Raw genomic sequence first — 13,145 nt, 5'->3', positions numbered from 1 at the left:
CAATAAGGATTCTTTAAAATACAGCCAGCTCTCCTGGACCCCTTTGCCCTTCATGTTATTCTCCCAGGGGATCCTGCCCATCTGTTCCCTGAGGGAGTCAAAGTCTGCTTTTCTGAAGTCCAGGGTCCGTATTCTGCTGCTCTCCTTTCTTCCTTGTGTCAGGATCCTGAACTCGACCATCTCATGGTCACTGCCTCCCAGGTTCCCATCCACTTTTGCTTCCCCTACTAGTTCTTCCCTGTTTGTGAGCAGCAGGTCAAGAAAAGCTTTGCCCCTAGTTGGTTCCTCCAGCACTTGCACCAGGAAATTGTCCCCTACACTTTCCAAAAATTTCCTGGATTGCCTGTGCACCGCTGTATTGCTCTCCCAGCAGATATCAGGGTGATTAAAGTCTCCCATGAGAACCAGGGCCTGTGATCTAGCAATTTCTGCTAGTTGCCAGAAGAAAGCCTCGTCCACCTCATCCCCCTGGTCTGGTGGTCTATAGCAGACTCCAACCACAACATCACCCTTGTTGCTCCCACTTCTCAACTTTATCCAGAGACTCTCAGGTTTTTCTGCAGTATCATACCGGAGCTCTGAGCAGTCATACTCCTCTCTTACATACAACGCAACTCCCCCACCTTTTCTGCCCTGCCTGTCCTTCCTGAACAGTTTGTATCCATCCATGACAGTACTCCAGTCATGTGAGTTGTCCCACCAAGTCTCTGTTATTCCAATCACATCATAGTTCCCTGACTGTGCCAGGACTTCCAGTTCTCCCTGCTTGTTTCCCAAACAATTATGGATAACAAAATTCAGCACATTATGTATATATTTTCAAAATATGCAATTTTCAGCTGTCCTAGTTTAGACACAGGAAGGAATTTTCCTTGGCATACTATGCACACAGCACTGGCAAAGCAATATTTTTGCCATTACACTCCTACTTCCAGGAGATGGAAGATCTGATGCTTTCAGTCAGATGTTTGAGTTCCCAGCCCTCAAATAAAAGCCGAAGAAAAGTAAAATTAAATCAGCCTTCAAATTCTAATAAAGTTTTCCTACAGTGATGAATGGTACCTGTTGAGGTTAGTTTTATTTAGCAAGTACTGAACATGTGTGCCTGCTATAGAAGCTAGGGTTCTCCCTGTTTCCAAAATATGCTCATATATACGAAAAAGCAGTGTGACATTTTGAATGGGCCAAGCAAAAATTTTGATGGTCAAGCTGTGTTGAGATGTATGAAGACGATCAAATTTTCTTTTAATAATAATTATTACAGAACATGTGGAACATTAGAAACAAACAACTTTAGCAAAAATCCTACGTACCTGGAAGAATTCTGTTGTTCCAAAATACGCTGTTGAGTTTCCCAGTTCACTTTCTCATCCTCAAACTGGCGGCGCTTTTCCTCTAATTCTTTATGCTGCGCCTCCAAGTTCTTTTTCATTTGTTCATGGCGTCGTTGGAGCTAAGAAATTGAGGCAAAGTACATAGTCAAAAACTGCACAATCACTGCAACATTAGGAACAAGGTTAGGAGTTGTATTGTACAGTATGCCACATCACCTACGGTAACTAAGTGAGGACCCTGGTTAGAGACCAAAACTGTTGATTCCACTCTTTACCACTTCTAACCTATCTTCTTCACCATCTTCCCTCCAAACTTCTTGAGCATACGGACTATACCTCCTGCCTTTATAATCTATAATGCTCTAATGCCTCAAAGCCACAATCCCATTACACAATCATAAAAGTGATGGTCCCTGGCCCAGAGAGTTTACAATCCAAGCAGAAGACTAGAAACAAACAGCTGGAGACAGACAGGGGGAGCACAAAGCCACAAGATAATTAGAACAGTATAAGCACTGATCATAGCCAACCAGCCACCTAGCCAATCACAATCAATAGAAGAGTCTCTTCAGTTTCATGCTAGATCTACTGCTTTTGAAGCAGACCACCTGTTCTATAATGTCTCTCTGGGGGTGGAGAGAGCATAGGGTCAAGGTGTTAAAAATCTCTCTCTACTAGCTGCTAAGTGATTTTTAAAAACATGTTAAAATGGGTTAGCTAACATGTTTTAAAACACCACCTTTCCCCCTAGTCTAGATAGGGCCTAAATGACTGACATCCTCTGGACATGTCACTGGCAATAGCTGTTCATCTTCCCCTTCCCTCCACTCCCCTCTCGATTAAAAGGTCCACCATAGTCCCCCTCATGGTGCCAGCATAACCCCAATACCGCAGACTGAGCCTACACCAAAAACAGGGGTTTCTCCATCGCTGTAGGAACTCCACCTCCTCCAGTGACATTGGCTATGTCAACAAACATTTTTTCATTCACCTACCTGCGTTTACACTGGGGACTAGGTTGGCAAAGCTATGGGTCTCAGGGGTGAGGATTTTTCACACCCCTGAGTGCTGTAGCTATGTCAACCTAAATTATAAGTAGACCAGGCCTGACTCCCTTCACTGGCTTCCTATCCCCTTTGATATCAGATACAAGCTTTTAATTCTTACTTTCAAAGCTGTGCACAACCCAATCTATATTTACATTGCTGCTCTTATTTTCTCCTACCCTTCACCTGCTGTCTGTGCTCCTCTCAAGCCTCCTTCCCAAATGCCCCTTGTATTGTCTCTTGCTCTTGCCTTCACACTTGATTTCAGTTCAGAACTCCTTCCTCTACTTGTTTGCCAATCTCTCAGCATTCAATCTCACTGAAAACAGAGGTGTTTCAGACCTTCATTTAAATAAAGCATTGCAGCCTTGATCTTTAACCTATATTATATCCCACATACAACACTTGGACAAAGTTGCGGTTGCTAATGTACTATCAACAGAGCCATCTAGAGTGCACACACCTCTCACAACTCAGTCTGAAAGTTAAGGTATCTTTGCTGACAGAATGTAAAAGCATATCTAAATACTTTACATGAATTCTTCCCAAACTGAAGTAAAAGTTAAGGTTAAGGTTATGTTTTGAGTATGCCTATTAGGAATTATAGTGTGTGTTGTGGGCAGCTGTATGTAAAATGGAGGCCAGGAACATCTGGATATTATAGTATAGGTAGTAAGATGCAAATTGTGGTTGGTTTAGATATCAATACTGATGTAACTGGTGATTTTCTTGATTCTATGTGACTGCACTGACAAGCAACCATATAACTTCAACAACCATAATTATGCTAAAAATGTTTTTTTTGGGGGGTGGGGGAGAGGGCGGAGAAATTTCCAGGACTATTAGCAAAAGTTAAAATGCAACTGTCATAACAATATATGCTCTGATAAGGCCTTTGAAAGTCCACCATAGTAAAGCAGCCAATCTCTGCAGGGCTCTCTCCTGAAGACTTTGTGGTGATCTGTAGGTGGGTCTGTGCTTTTATCCATGTTGAAAGTGTACTAATGTGTGCAAAGGTTAACATGAATAAATAATACACCCCTTGTCACTCTTATGTTTGTCGCCTTTCACGTAGCCCATGTTCTCTGTAACTCTCCAACCTCTTCCACACACATATCCAGTACAGTTTTCTTCATGCTCCAGGTCTTCTACATCTCTTCCCTCCATGACCTGTGTCCTGAAAGATGTTTCCGTGCACCAGGCCCATAGTACACTCATCCTAAAGTACTCAGACATACTCCCTGAACCCAATTCAAATCTCCCAGTCTATACCCCCTCTGCTGTCTTTGAACTTGTACAACTTAATTTTGTAGATGTTTACAAGTTCAACAGGGAGCAGAAAGCATACGCTGGGAAGGCAGTAAGGGTTGAGAGAGGTTATGGAAGCAGACTTTAGTGGACTGGATATGTAATAGAAGAGAGTTTGGGTAGTGGGGGAGGACAACCGGGCTGGATAGTGAAAAGTAGCAGGGTATCACTGTCCACTTCTCTCCCATTGTTCTGCCTGCCTCCTTGGCTCCTCAAAGAGCGGCTGGCAGGGGTTCTGTAAGTGCTATTACTCCAAGCTTCCTGTAGGCCTGCTAAGATTTTTTTAATTTGCAGGTATGGTTGTTGCACCAGGCTTCTTTGGAGAAGCTGCCTCCTAGCAGAGCTTCAAAATCCACTTGTTTGATTTGTTTTACAAATGTGCCCATAGGTCCCAATCAGGATCAGAACCCCACTGTGTTAAGAACTGTATAAACATGTAATGGCCCAGGTCTGCACTACAAAGTTTTGCCAGCGTAGCTATGTCAGTAAGCTGTGTGGTTAAAAAAAAAAAAAAAAAAAATCATGCCCCTGACAGACAGCTTGTCGGCCAAAACATCTCTATAGACGCAGCTTATATTGGCAAAACAGTCACTATGCCAGTATATGCGGTGTCTTCAGAAGGTGGATTTGCTGGTTTAGCTATATTGGCAAAGCCGTTGTATGACAGACTAGCCCAGTCTCTGCTCTGAAGAGTTTACAATCTAAAACAATTGACATACAAAGGGACACGAGAGGTTAGTGAGTCAAATTATACAATTTTTATATAGATTTTCAATTTTAAAAAGTCACAAAAGTTGAAACGGTTGCAAGCAAAACCTGTCTACTCCTTAAGCTAACCATCATGAACTGGTTGATTTGTTACAGGCATTATGGCAGAGTAGTCAAAGGATTTCAAGAAAGGCCTTTATTATTGATAAAAGATTCATATTATATAGTGCATAAATTAGCTGAAGTCCAAAGTAACGTTTTAGAGCACCAAAGACAGACATGACACTACAGGAGAGATTTTTAGCATGCTAGGATTATGGAAGTGAAACGAGGGGATGTTAACTTTGACATTTAATCTTGAAAATACATGCTTGCCTCCTTTATTTAAATAGTATAACTTGGGTAATTATTAGTGAATTTCATTTAAATTCTAATTTAAGGTTATATTCTTAACTATGGAGTCATGAGGGAACCTCCAAAACATATGTAGGTTACAGTGTCTTTGAGGAAAGGATTCTCTCCCCATTGTCAGCACTGAGCACATTATTGTCATTTAATACACATTTTGGTTACCTCAGCTTCAGAGTCCTTCAGTTTCTGAACTTTTTCTTTGACCTTCATTTCAAAGACCTGCTCCATTTCCATCTCCATTTTTTTCATTTTGGCCACATGCTCTCTCCTCTCTTCTTCCATCTGTGCCAGAGGGCTCCTGCCATAAACCCAGAGCAGGTTAATAAGGAAGTGATCTTTTTTGCAATACAAGATGACATTGAAAGGTAAGGCAAACAAAAAACAAGACATTAAATGGAACGATGCGTCTGCATGTGCCTCCATCTTAAGTTAAAAGTTCATAATTTCAGAAGACTGCATATGTTCAATCAAACCAATGTTAAACTATGAAAAGAGACATGATTTATTTCATAGTTTAAACATCTTACTTTTTTATATTTAAATTTAGGTTAAATATAATGCAGTCATATGTTGAGAATTCTTTACTTACTACCTTTAATAGAACCGCTAGGCCATGGTTCTAAACCTGTGGCCCGAGGGCTGCTTCTGGCCCAATCAGCACAGAGCTGCGGCCCATGTGACATCTTCAGGGCAAAAGAGGTAGTATTGGATGCGACCCACAGTGGTAAATAGGTTGAGAACCACTGCGTTAGGGGAAAGTCAAATCAGGAAAAATTCAGTAATGAAAACTCAAAAATAAAAGTGGCATCTTCCTAGTGAGCTTCCAACTCTACAGCCCCTCCAATCACCAAAATACTTGTGCACACAAAAATGGAAAGATAGCCTTAAACTAGAACAGAGCAAGAGAAAAAGAAAGTGTTGCAGGTAGAGAAACTGATTTTTAAATATTAATTTCTAAGGGAATTATCAAATAAATGTAAGTTCATAATTTCAGCGTTGTGTTAAATACAATCTTTTCCTGTGCTTGATTCTTTTGAACGCACAGCAATTTTGAGAGGTTTTGAGCAGTTGGACTTCAGATTTATTTGTGGAAGTGTTATTAGCATGGAATATTTTGCTTTGTAAAATGTTCCTAATTCAAATACATGTTTTTAATTTTTTCCAGACACTTTCAGGCAACTGATTTACTAATCTTGCTACTCAGTTTAAAATAGCATTTTAGAAATGTTATAGTCTTCAATGTTCTGTAAAATCCAGCATAGACCCGTTATATATTTCACTCTTTCTGGCTAATGGTTAGATAATGTATACACTCAGCCCCTTGTAAGAATAATTTTTTTGGTACTCAAACATTAAGAACAGCCGGAACAAATTAATTTCAGCCTGAACATGTATGTTTTTCAAAAACATTTGAAAAAATGAGCTCTAACTAGCATATGAATGTAATAATATAATAAATATATATATACACATCTGTTTGCGTTATCACTCTCTTGGATATTTACATACACACACAAAACAAAAATGATAAATGAGCAGGGAATGTTTATCCATCTAAGATGGTCCAACCTTCATCTAAGAAAGCAAACTGTATTTGGAGTTGCTAGGTGTGATTACATCAAAAATAAAGTATTTGCTTTTTGTGCTTGAATGTGTTTTATGCTTTCAGAATTCTCCTAAAAGTATCTGAGGTAGAGTAAAGCATTTCTAATATGCAGTGCCCCTTTCATTCAAAACTTGCAACTCATTCTTTTAGGAGAGTGAAAGGGTTCAGAATGTGTAGTCAGTGCAATGGAGGGTGTGTCAAACATGTATGAATTGTTTTGACTATTCATAGCTCATTTTTTACGTATAACTCAGCTATATGAGACTGCCACTAATGAAGTGAAAATGAAATGTATCCTATGAAATCAAGGCCAACTGAACAGTTTTTAAATTCCAGCATTTTCAAATATGTGCTTCAGAAGGTGACAATTTTAGTATTTTTGAGATGTATCTGAACTGATTTGCAAAATTTAGAGCAGCAGACCAAATGTTAGCAGCATACTAGATTTCAAATGGAAACTGATCCTACTCCAAATTCAGGATTTACTTTTACTGTACAAAGGTTGATTGTTAGCATCTGTACCTTTTGTTGATGAAAATAGCATATAATGGAGTGCTGTTTGATTACAAACCCAGTACCATAATACATAAAACCAATTCATGAGAGGAGCGTGCAACATCAGTTGTAATGTTTTAGTGAATTTGAGTAGTAGTGTTTCTGTGTAAACAAACACATTGTCAAAACATTACAAAATTTAACTTCCTGAAGATATTAACATACCTTTCTTTGAGAGACATGTAAAGTTTTAAAGTTTCTATTCTATGTAAAGAACCATGGACCTAGGGGCCTCAGTCCTACTGCCACTGAAGTCACTGCCAAGACCCCCATTGACTTCAAATGGGAACAGAACTGGCTCCCTAATGACACCAGAACCTAAGAATTGGGTAGGTATGTCTTCCAAGCCATATTTTCAAGAAAATTGTTCAGATTTCCCCCAAAATGTCAAGTCTTAGCCTCCCTGGAGAGTTCAGTAAGCTATCAGGCCAATATCCACTGTGGAGTTCTTTACGAGTGGATCAGTACACAGTTCTCATTCTGATAAGCAATATCTAGAGAAATCAATGGGGTTTAAGCACAAAGGAAAAGGGAAGTTCAATAAAGCATCAGGAACACTCCCACCCTACCCATAAAAAATAATATACATGTGTAATATTAACTCTAAGGTTTAGAGAAAGCTTATGTTATTCTATGTATACACAAAGTGGAACCTCTGCAAGCCATTGTATGATAAAGCCATAGTCAAATGAATTTGATTAAACTAACAAGTTTGCCAGTTTAACCCCTCCTTAAACAGCTGGAAATTTAGAGATGTGGAATTTTCATTACTTAAATTCTCAGTAAGCACTAATATAACTAGTACTCCAGAACTAATGAGAGACTGCAGAGCCAATCTGGGTGAATTACATAATTTACATACATCTTCAACCACTATAGTGCTCTTCTAGTCTTTGTTATTCTCATGCAATTCGACCGAAATCTTTCAAAAATAAGATGGAGTGTTCTATGAAGAATATTTGCCACTGAAGATATTTATAACTTTTAATCTAAAATGTTAGAGCAGTTTTAGAACAAAAAGCACTAAAGTAAAAACAGATGCAGAAGCTGAATAACAGGAAAACTTAAATTTTGTAACACTTAACATTAAAGGTCTTATGTGTTTAAAGAGCTTTTGTCTGAAGTCTTTGGAAAAATTTAAATTACCACTTACATGCCTTCAACTGTGTCAAATCTAAAAAACAAAAAATACAGAGGCTTAGCATGCTTAAATAAAACCACAAAAACTAAAAAGCAGGAATTAAAAAAGCAAATTCATTATAGATTCCTAAAGCTAATTAAAATTTGTTTTTTCCCCCAAAAGCAGATTTTCCACAGTAAAATGAAAGATTGTTAGTTAAAGCTGGTTATGTTTATTTCAAAATTCAGTTAATTAATCACTACACCATGTAAATATTAATGCAGATTTGATGTGCAGAGATATTTCAAAGACAGTTTACCTACAGTGGTGTGACTAAAGTACGCATGCTTTTGAAGTGATTTTACATATTTTAGTGACATTAACTTAACTACTTGCTCTAAGTAAGCTTTCTGAAACCAAAGTAATCCATCTCTAGGCTTATTTGCCTTATAAAATTTGTCACCTAATGAAGGTCATTATATTAAAAGTGAATGACAGATGTTATATTTAAAGAGAAAGACTGTTCAGGGGCTATAGAAACAGCACTTAACTTTACTAGCCAGCAGAGGTCTCACAGGAGGCTATACTCAACAGCACTAAAAAGCATACAATGTAATTAAGTTTACATGGAGTATGGTATCTTAATTTGAGCTTGTTGTGTTAGTATCTCACTGACAATAGTAAAATCAGAAGAAAAGATCAGGTTTCAGCCTTCAGGAACTGGTATTTTTACATTAAATAATTTGCAACACAGTATGAAGCCATTCATACTATTAGGACTGCTCCCTAGAATTTCCTGTTCTGTCTATAGGAAGCGTAGAATCTTGGGTTTGTGGCAAGGTTATAAACATCTTAGGAACACAGTCAAAAGGAGTTAGAAGCAGTCTATGCTAAGAAGCAGTTAAAGGATCTACACATTGCGTATTTTGTTACTCTGTGTGACAGTTTATTGAACATATCTGTAGCCAGATAAGGCTTATCTTTATGTCATTTATACAAATATATACCTTTTGATAATAAAAACATGGTTTATTTTTAATCTCACTGAAAATGTCTATTTCACATGAAAAAGTGAATATACGACTTCTCAAATTAAGCATTTTTGATTTCAAGTGCCAATTTTTGTATATGCCACACAGTGCACGTGTACAATTACACTTATTTGCATAGTGTGAAGAGACAAGTTATCCATATACCTGAAGGTTACCCTTTGACATAATATTTTTAGAGATGGGATGATGTTGAAAATGTGAAGGAATCAGACACTAAACCTAAAATACAAAAAGGCTACGTAATCATGGAAAAAACATGCTTTGGATTTCTCTTAAGCTAATGTGTTATTTGTAGAACAGCTGATTATAATATCTGCAAAGCCAGGGAGGAATTCAAGGCAGTCATTACAAGGCCAGAAAAATTGTTTTGTTGCATTTGGACAATACAGAATATATCTTGTAGCACATATTACTAATTCTGTTTTCATAGTCAATCACTGAGGTTTGTTCAAAGACATGAGCTAACATTTACTCAAGGAACAGAGCTGCAAAGGCTAATATGTTTACATTACCACCACCAGGAGCAGAGTGAGTGAGTGATACTTTCTCACAAGGAACTGCGTAGCCACAATAAACTCAACATTTAATACAAAATATTACAAAATACAGCTGTCAAATATGACCCATAAGTACTTTTGATAGAGAGAGTGCTCCATTGAGGTCAGTAAATCTCTGATTAATCACTAGCAAGGTGAATGCAAGGTTTCTGAAGTTTTATGAATGGGCTCACCCACTTCACGTGCTCCCCTAACAGCCACAAAAATTCTGAAATAAGTCAGAACCACAAACTATCTGCCAGAGGTGTCAGACACTTTGCAGAAAGAAGGGACTGCTTTTGTCTATCACAGCACAAGAAAAATGGCTCAAGCATTGCCTCAGATGGTTTTGTCTGTGTCAGCCCCAGAAATCACATCAGCCACAGAGAGTAGAGGTTTCTTAGTGAGAGCAAAAATAAGCCTAAGACTCCAGAGGGGAGGCACAAATGAAGTATATTTGTTTTCTTTTCCTTCTTTCTATGAAAGAATACACATGGCAGCCAGATGTGGCTACAGAGATCATCTTCCTATATGTTGCTCTAAATCTGGCAGGAATCAAAACTGGAAAAGCACAGTAAGACAGCTCTGGAGTGGGAGAATGTGGGTGGTGACCAGTTATTCTGCCTGTTAGAATGAGCAAGGAATCCAATGTCTGCACTGTCAGAGTCAAACAGGAGTTATGCTGTAAAACCCAAGTAGCTCCAGAAAGTTATCGTCTGCATTAAACAGCTGTGTTGCATTAATTACATTCTTTTCAAATCAATCCCTTGGAATGTATGGTTACTGTTCTAACCTACAAACTAATTTATACATCTTCTACTCTTACTGATAACTGTACATAATTCTAAAAGTGCTCCAAAATAAAGGAAAATACTCTATTAAAACTGTTATTGAAGTGTACTGTTTCATGAAAACTATATAATTTGACTCCATTCTCTTTGCTCTTCTTTTCCTTTAATAAAGAGTTATTGGATACAAATATAGACCCTTAAAGATGGTCAGTGTTTCAATTTGTGACAATACTTATAAAACAGATGCTGTGGCTCAAAAGTTCTTATGGATGAAGCAACTGTTTGGTGAGAACAGTGACAGCCCATTTTTAATTAATATAAAAATCTGAAATGTTTCTATTTTTCAAAAAAGGGCAAGGTAAGAATTTACAATAGGAGCAAACAATCTGAAGCAAAGTAGTGGTGTATGTGTGTGTACTTATAAGATACTGGAGAGGTAGAAGGCAAAATGACAGTAAGCAAACCCAGTTTTCTCTATTTGAAAAGGAGGCAGGAATCTGAGTGAGACTAAAAATTAATAAGGAAGGAACTGGGATCCTGAAAGGTTATGGGCCGCTGGTCTAGGATCTGAAGTTCTTTCAAAATCTGCAAGAAAATCTTTTTGCTTCTCTGCAAGGACTAAATCAGGTATTTGTAGATAACGGTAGCTCCACGATGAATGAAACGGAGGGCTCAAGCTGCCAACTAGCATGTAAATTTACTCTTTCTTTACCTCAGCTACACAGTAATGAAGTGCTATGATTCTTAATAGGATCCTAAACTGACGAGATTTGCCACAGAGAAAAAAGTGTTCAGAAGGGCATCTTTGACTTTATTAAATACATCCAGCTCAAAAGGCCAAACCAGGGACTGTAGTAAAGTGACTGGGGTGGTTTTGGTGGCAGGAGGTAAAATAATGAGCCATGCTTCTGAGAGAGAAGACCACATCAGTACTAATCCAGACACTTATGAGAACTAAAAGCATAGGCAACACCTGCTCTGAATAGAAAGGTCTTAGTGATAAATAAGGCTACGTTTTAGTCATGGGTATTTTTTAGTAGAAGTCAAACAAAAATTCACAGCCAGTGACCAGCCCATGACTTGTACTATATACCCCTGACTAAAACTTGGGTGCTATGGAAGGGCGGGGGCACCTGGGACCCCTGCTGCTGCTGGGGGTGAGGGGGCGGCTGGCAGGCTCCTTACCTGGCTTTCTGTGGCTCCCAGAAGCAGCTGGCATGTCCCCCCGAGGTAAGTGCTGCCCAGAGCCCTAACCCCATCCCATACTCCCAACACCCTGCCTCAGCCCCCTCCCACACTCAAACTCCTACTGCTGCTGGGGGGAGGGAGGCAGGGCATGGTGGCCTGAGACTGCCCTAGCAGTGGCAGGTGCCACTGGCCCAGGGGCTGCCCGCGGACCAGCCTCACCTGCCACTGCAGAAGTTACAGAGGTCCCGGAAAGTCACGGAATCCACAACAGACTCGCAGCCTTAGTGATAAATGATAAGTGCAGCAAATGTAACATTGGTTTTGGAACCTCTGAATACTGTACACAGAATCTGTAGCAAGCAGCACACAAAAGTTTTCAATATTAAGAACAAAGAATACAATTGTATATTGCATTTTAAGGATTTACAGTGTTCAGACTACATAACATATGGAGAGAGTTTGGGTTTGGGGGCACAGACAAGTAGAAATCTGCTGACAAGGGACAAAATTGAAGTAAGGGTAAAGGTGTGAGATCAACAAAAAGTAAAACTTTGGAAGTCAAAGCACATGCAGTGTTTTCCCCTTATTTGACCCTTATTGTAAAAGCAATGGTATTAACTCCAAAATTACATCACAAAGTAAGCGTGATCAGTTTCTTTTGGTTTTGTTGCAACTTTACATGTCTTGAAGATTCCGAATTTACATGACATCCACAATTTAATGAGCTTTATAAAACCCATAGAGAAGGCAGAACTTATCAGTCCAGGATACTATTACCACTTCAAAGAGAAAGCACCCTCAAGTTTTTTTACACTTAACTGTACTCTTTTCTCCTCTCACCCCTACATGTCCAATTCAAACATCAAATCAAACTTTTACATTTCTCCCTTCCTCCCCAGTTCTCTTCATAATCACTCTACTCCATGAAGTATTTTCGCAATAAAATTACCAAAGAGTTGATCTGAGGGACAAGAAGGGGTATTATCGCACTCTTGCCCTCTCAATCAACCATGCTATGCTATTGTTGGCAATGCAGAGAAACTTTAAAAATAAATTTTAAATCTCTCTGTGAGCACTCAAGAGCCTCAAAGGATGTGGAACAGGATGTTGTGCAAGGTGAGAAACTCTGTCATGTGTGTAACAACGTGACTAGTCAAAGAACAGATGCTGTTCTACTTTGGACTTCTCTTCACTCCAAAATTTTACTGTGTTTGAACTTGGTTGTGAAAAGCTGATTTAGTGACATGATTCTATTATGTGGCAGTCAGTGTAGCAGGGGGCACATGTTTAGCATCGTGCCAGCTAACTCATTCCTTCAGAACCATATTCAAACAGTAAAAATTTTTTTGTGTGGACAAGCCCTTAGTGTGAAATAGCCATCAGACTGCGACCTGCCCCTGCCAGAGATCAGGGATACCCCTCGCTGAAAAACAGCTGTACAATTGTGAGGCAGTCACTGTATAGGACCCCTACACTCTGATACTATATTA

General features: G+C 38.9%; 1 protein-coding gene across 5 annotated transcripts in view; it reads right to left on the bottom strand.

The window, feature by feature from the left end:
- Positions 1-13,145, bottom strand: part of SEPTIN7 (septin 7) — a 135,909-nt gene that overhangs the window by 1,696 nt on the left and 121,068 nt on the right. For 4 of the 5 annotated variants that reach the window (XM_034761196.1, XM_034761195.1, XM_034761197.1 and 1 more), the window contains exons 12-14: positions 8,122-8,142; positions 4,970-5,105; positions 1,314-1,453 (exon numbers count right to left, since the gene is read on the bottom strand). In XM_034761196.1, coding sequence (XP_034617087.1) covers positions 1,314-1,453; positions 4,970-5,105; positions 8,122-8,142 — 297 coding nt within the window. The remainder of the gene's footprint in view (positions 1-1,313; positions 1,454-4,969; positions 5,106-8,121; positions 8,143-13,145) is intronic. The other variant, XM_034761199.1, reaches the window with a different exon arrangement.

This window comes from Trachemys scripta, chromosome 2, assembly GCF_013100865.1.
Source record: "Trachemys scripta elegans isolate TJP31775 chromosome 2, CAS_Tse_1.0, whole genome shotgun sequence".
In the NCBI taxonomy this organism is placed as follows: Eukaryota; Metazoa; Chordata; order Testudines; family Emydidae; genus Trachemys; species Trachemys scripta.
Note: the sequence above shows the minus strand (reverse complement) of the source record. Positions and strands in the feature narration are given on the sequence as shown.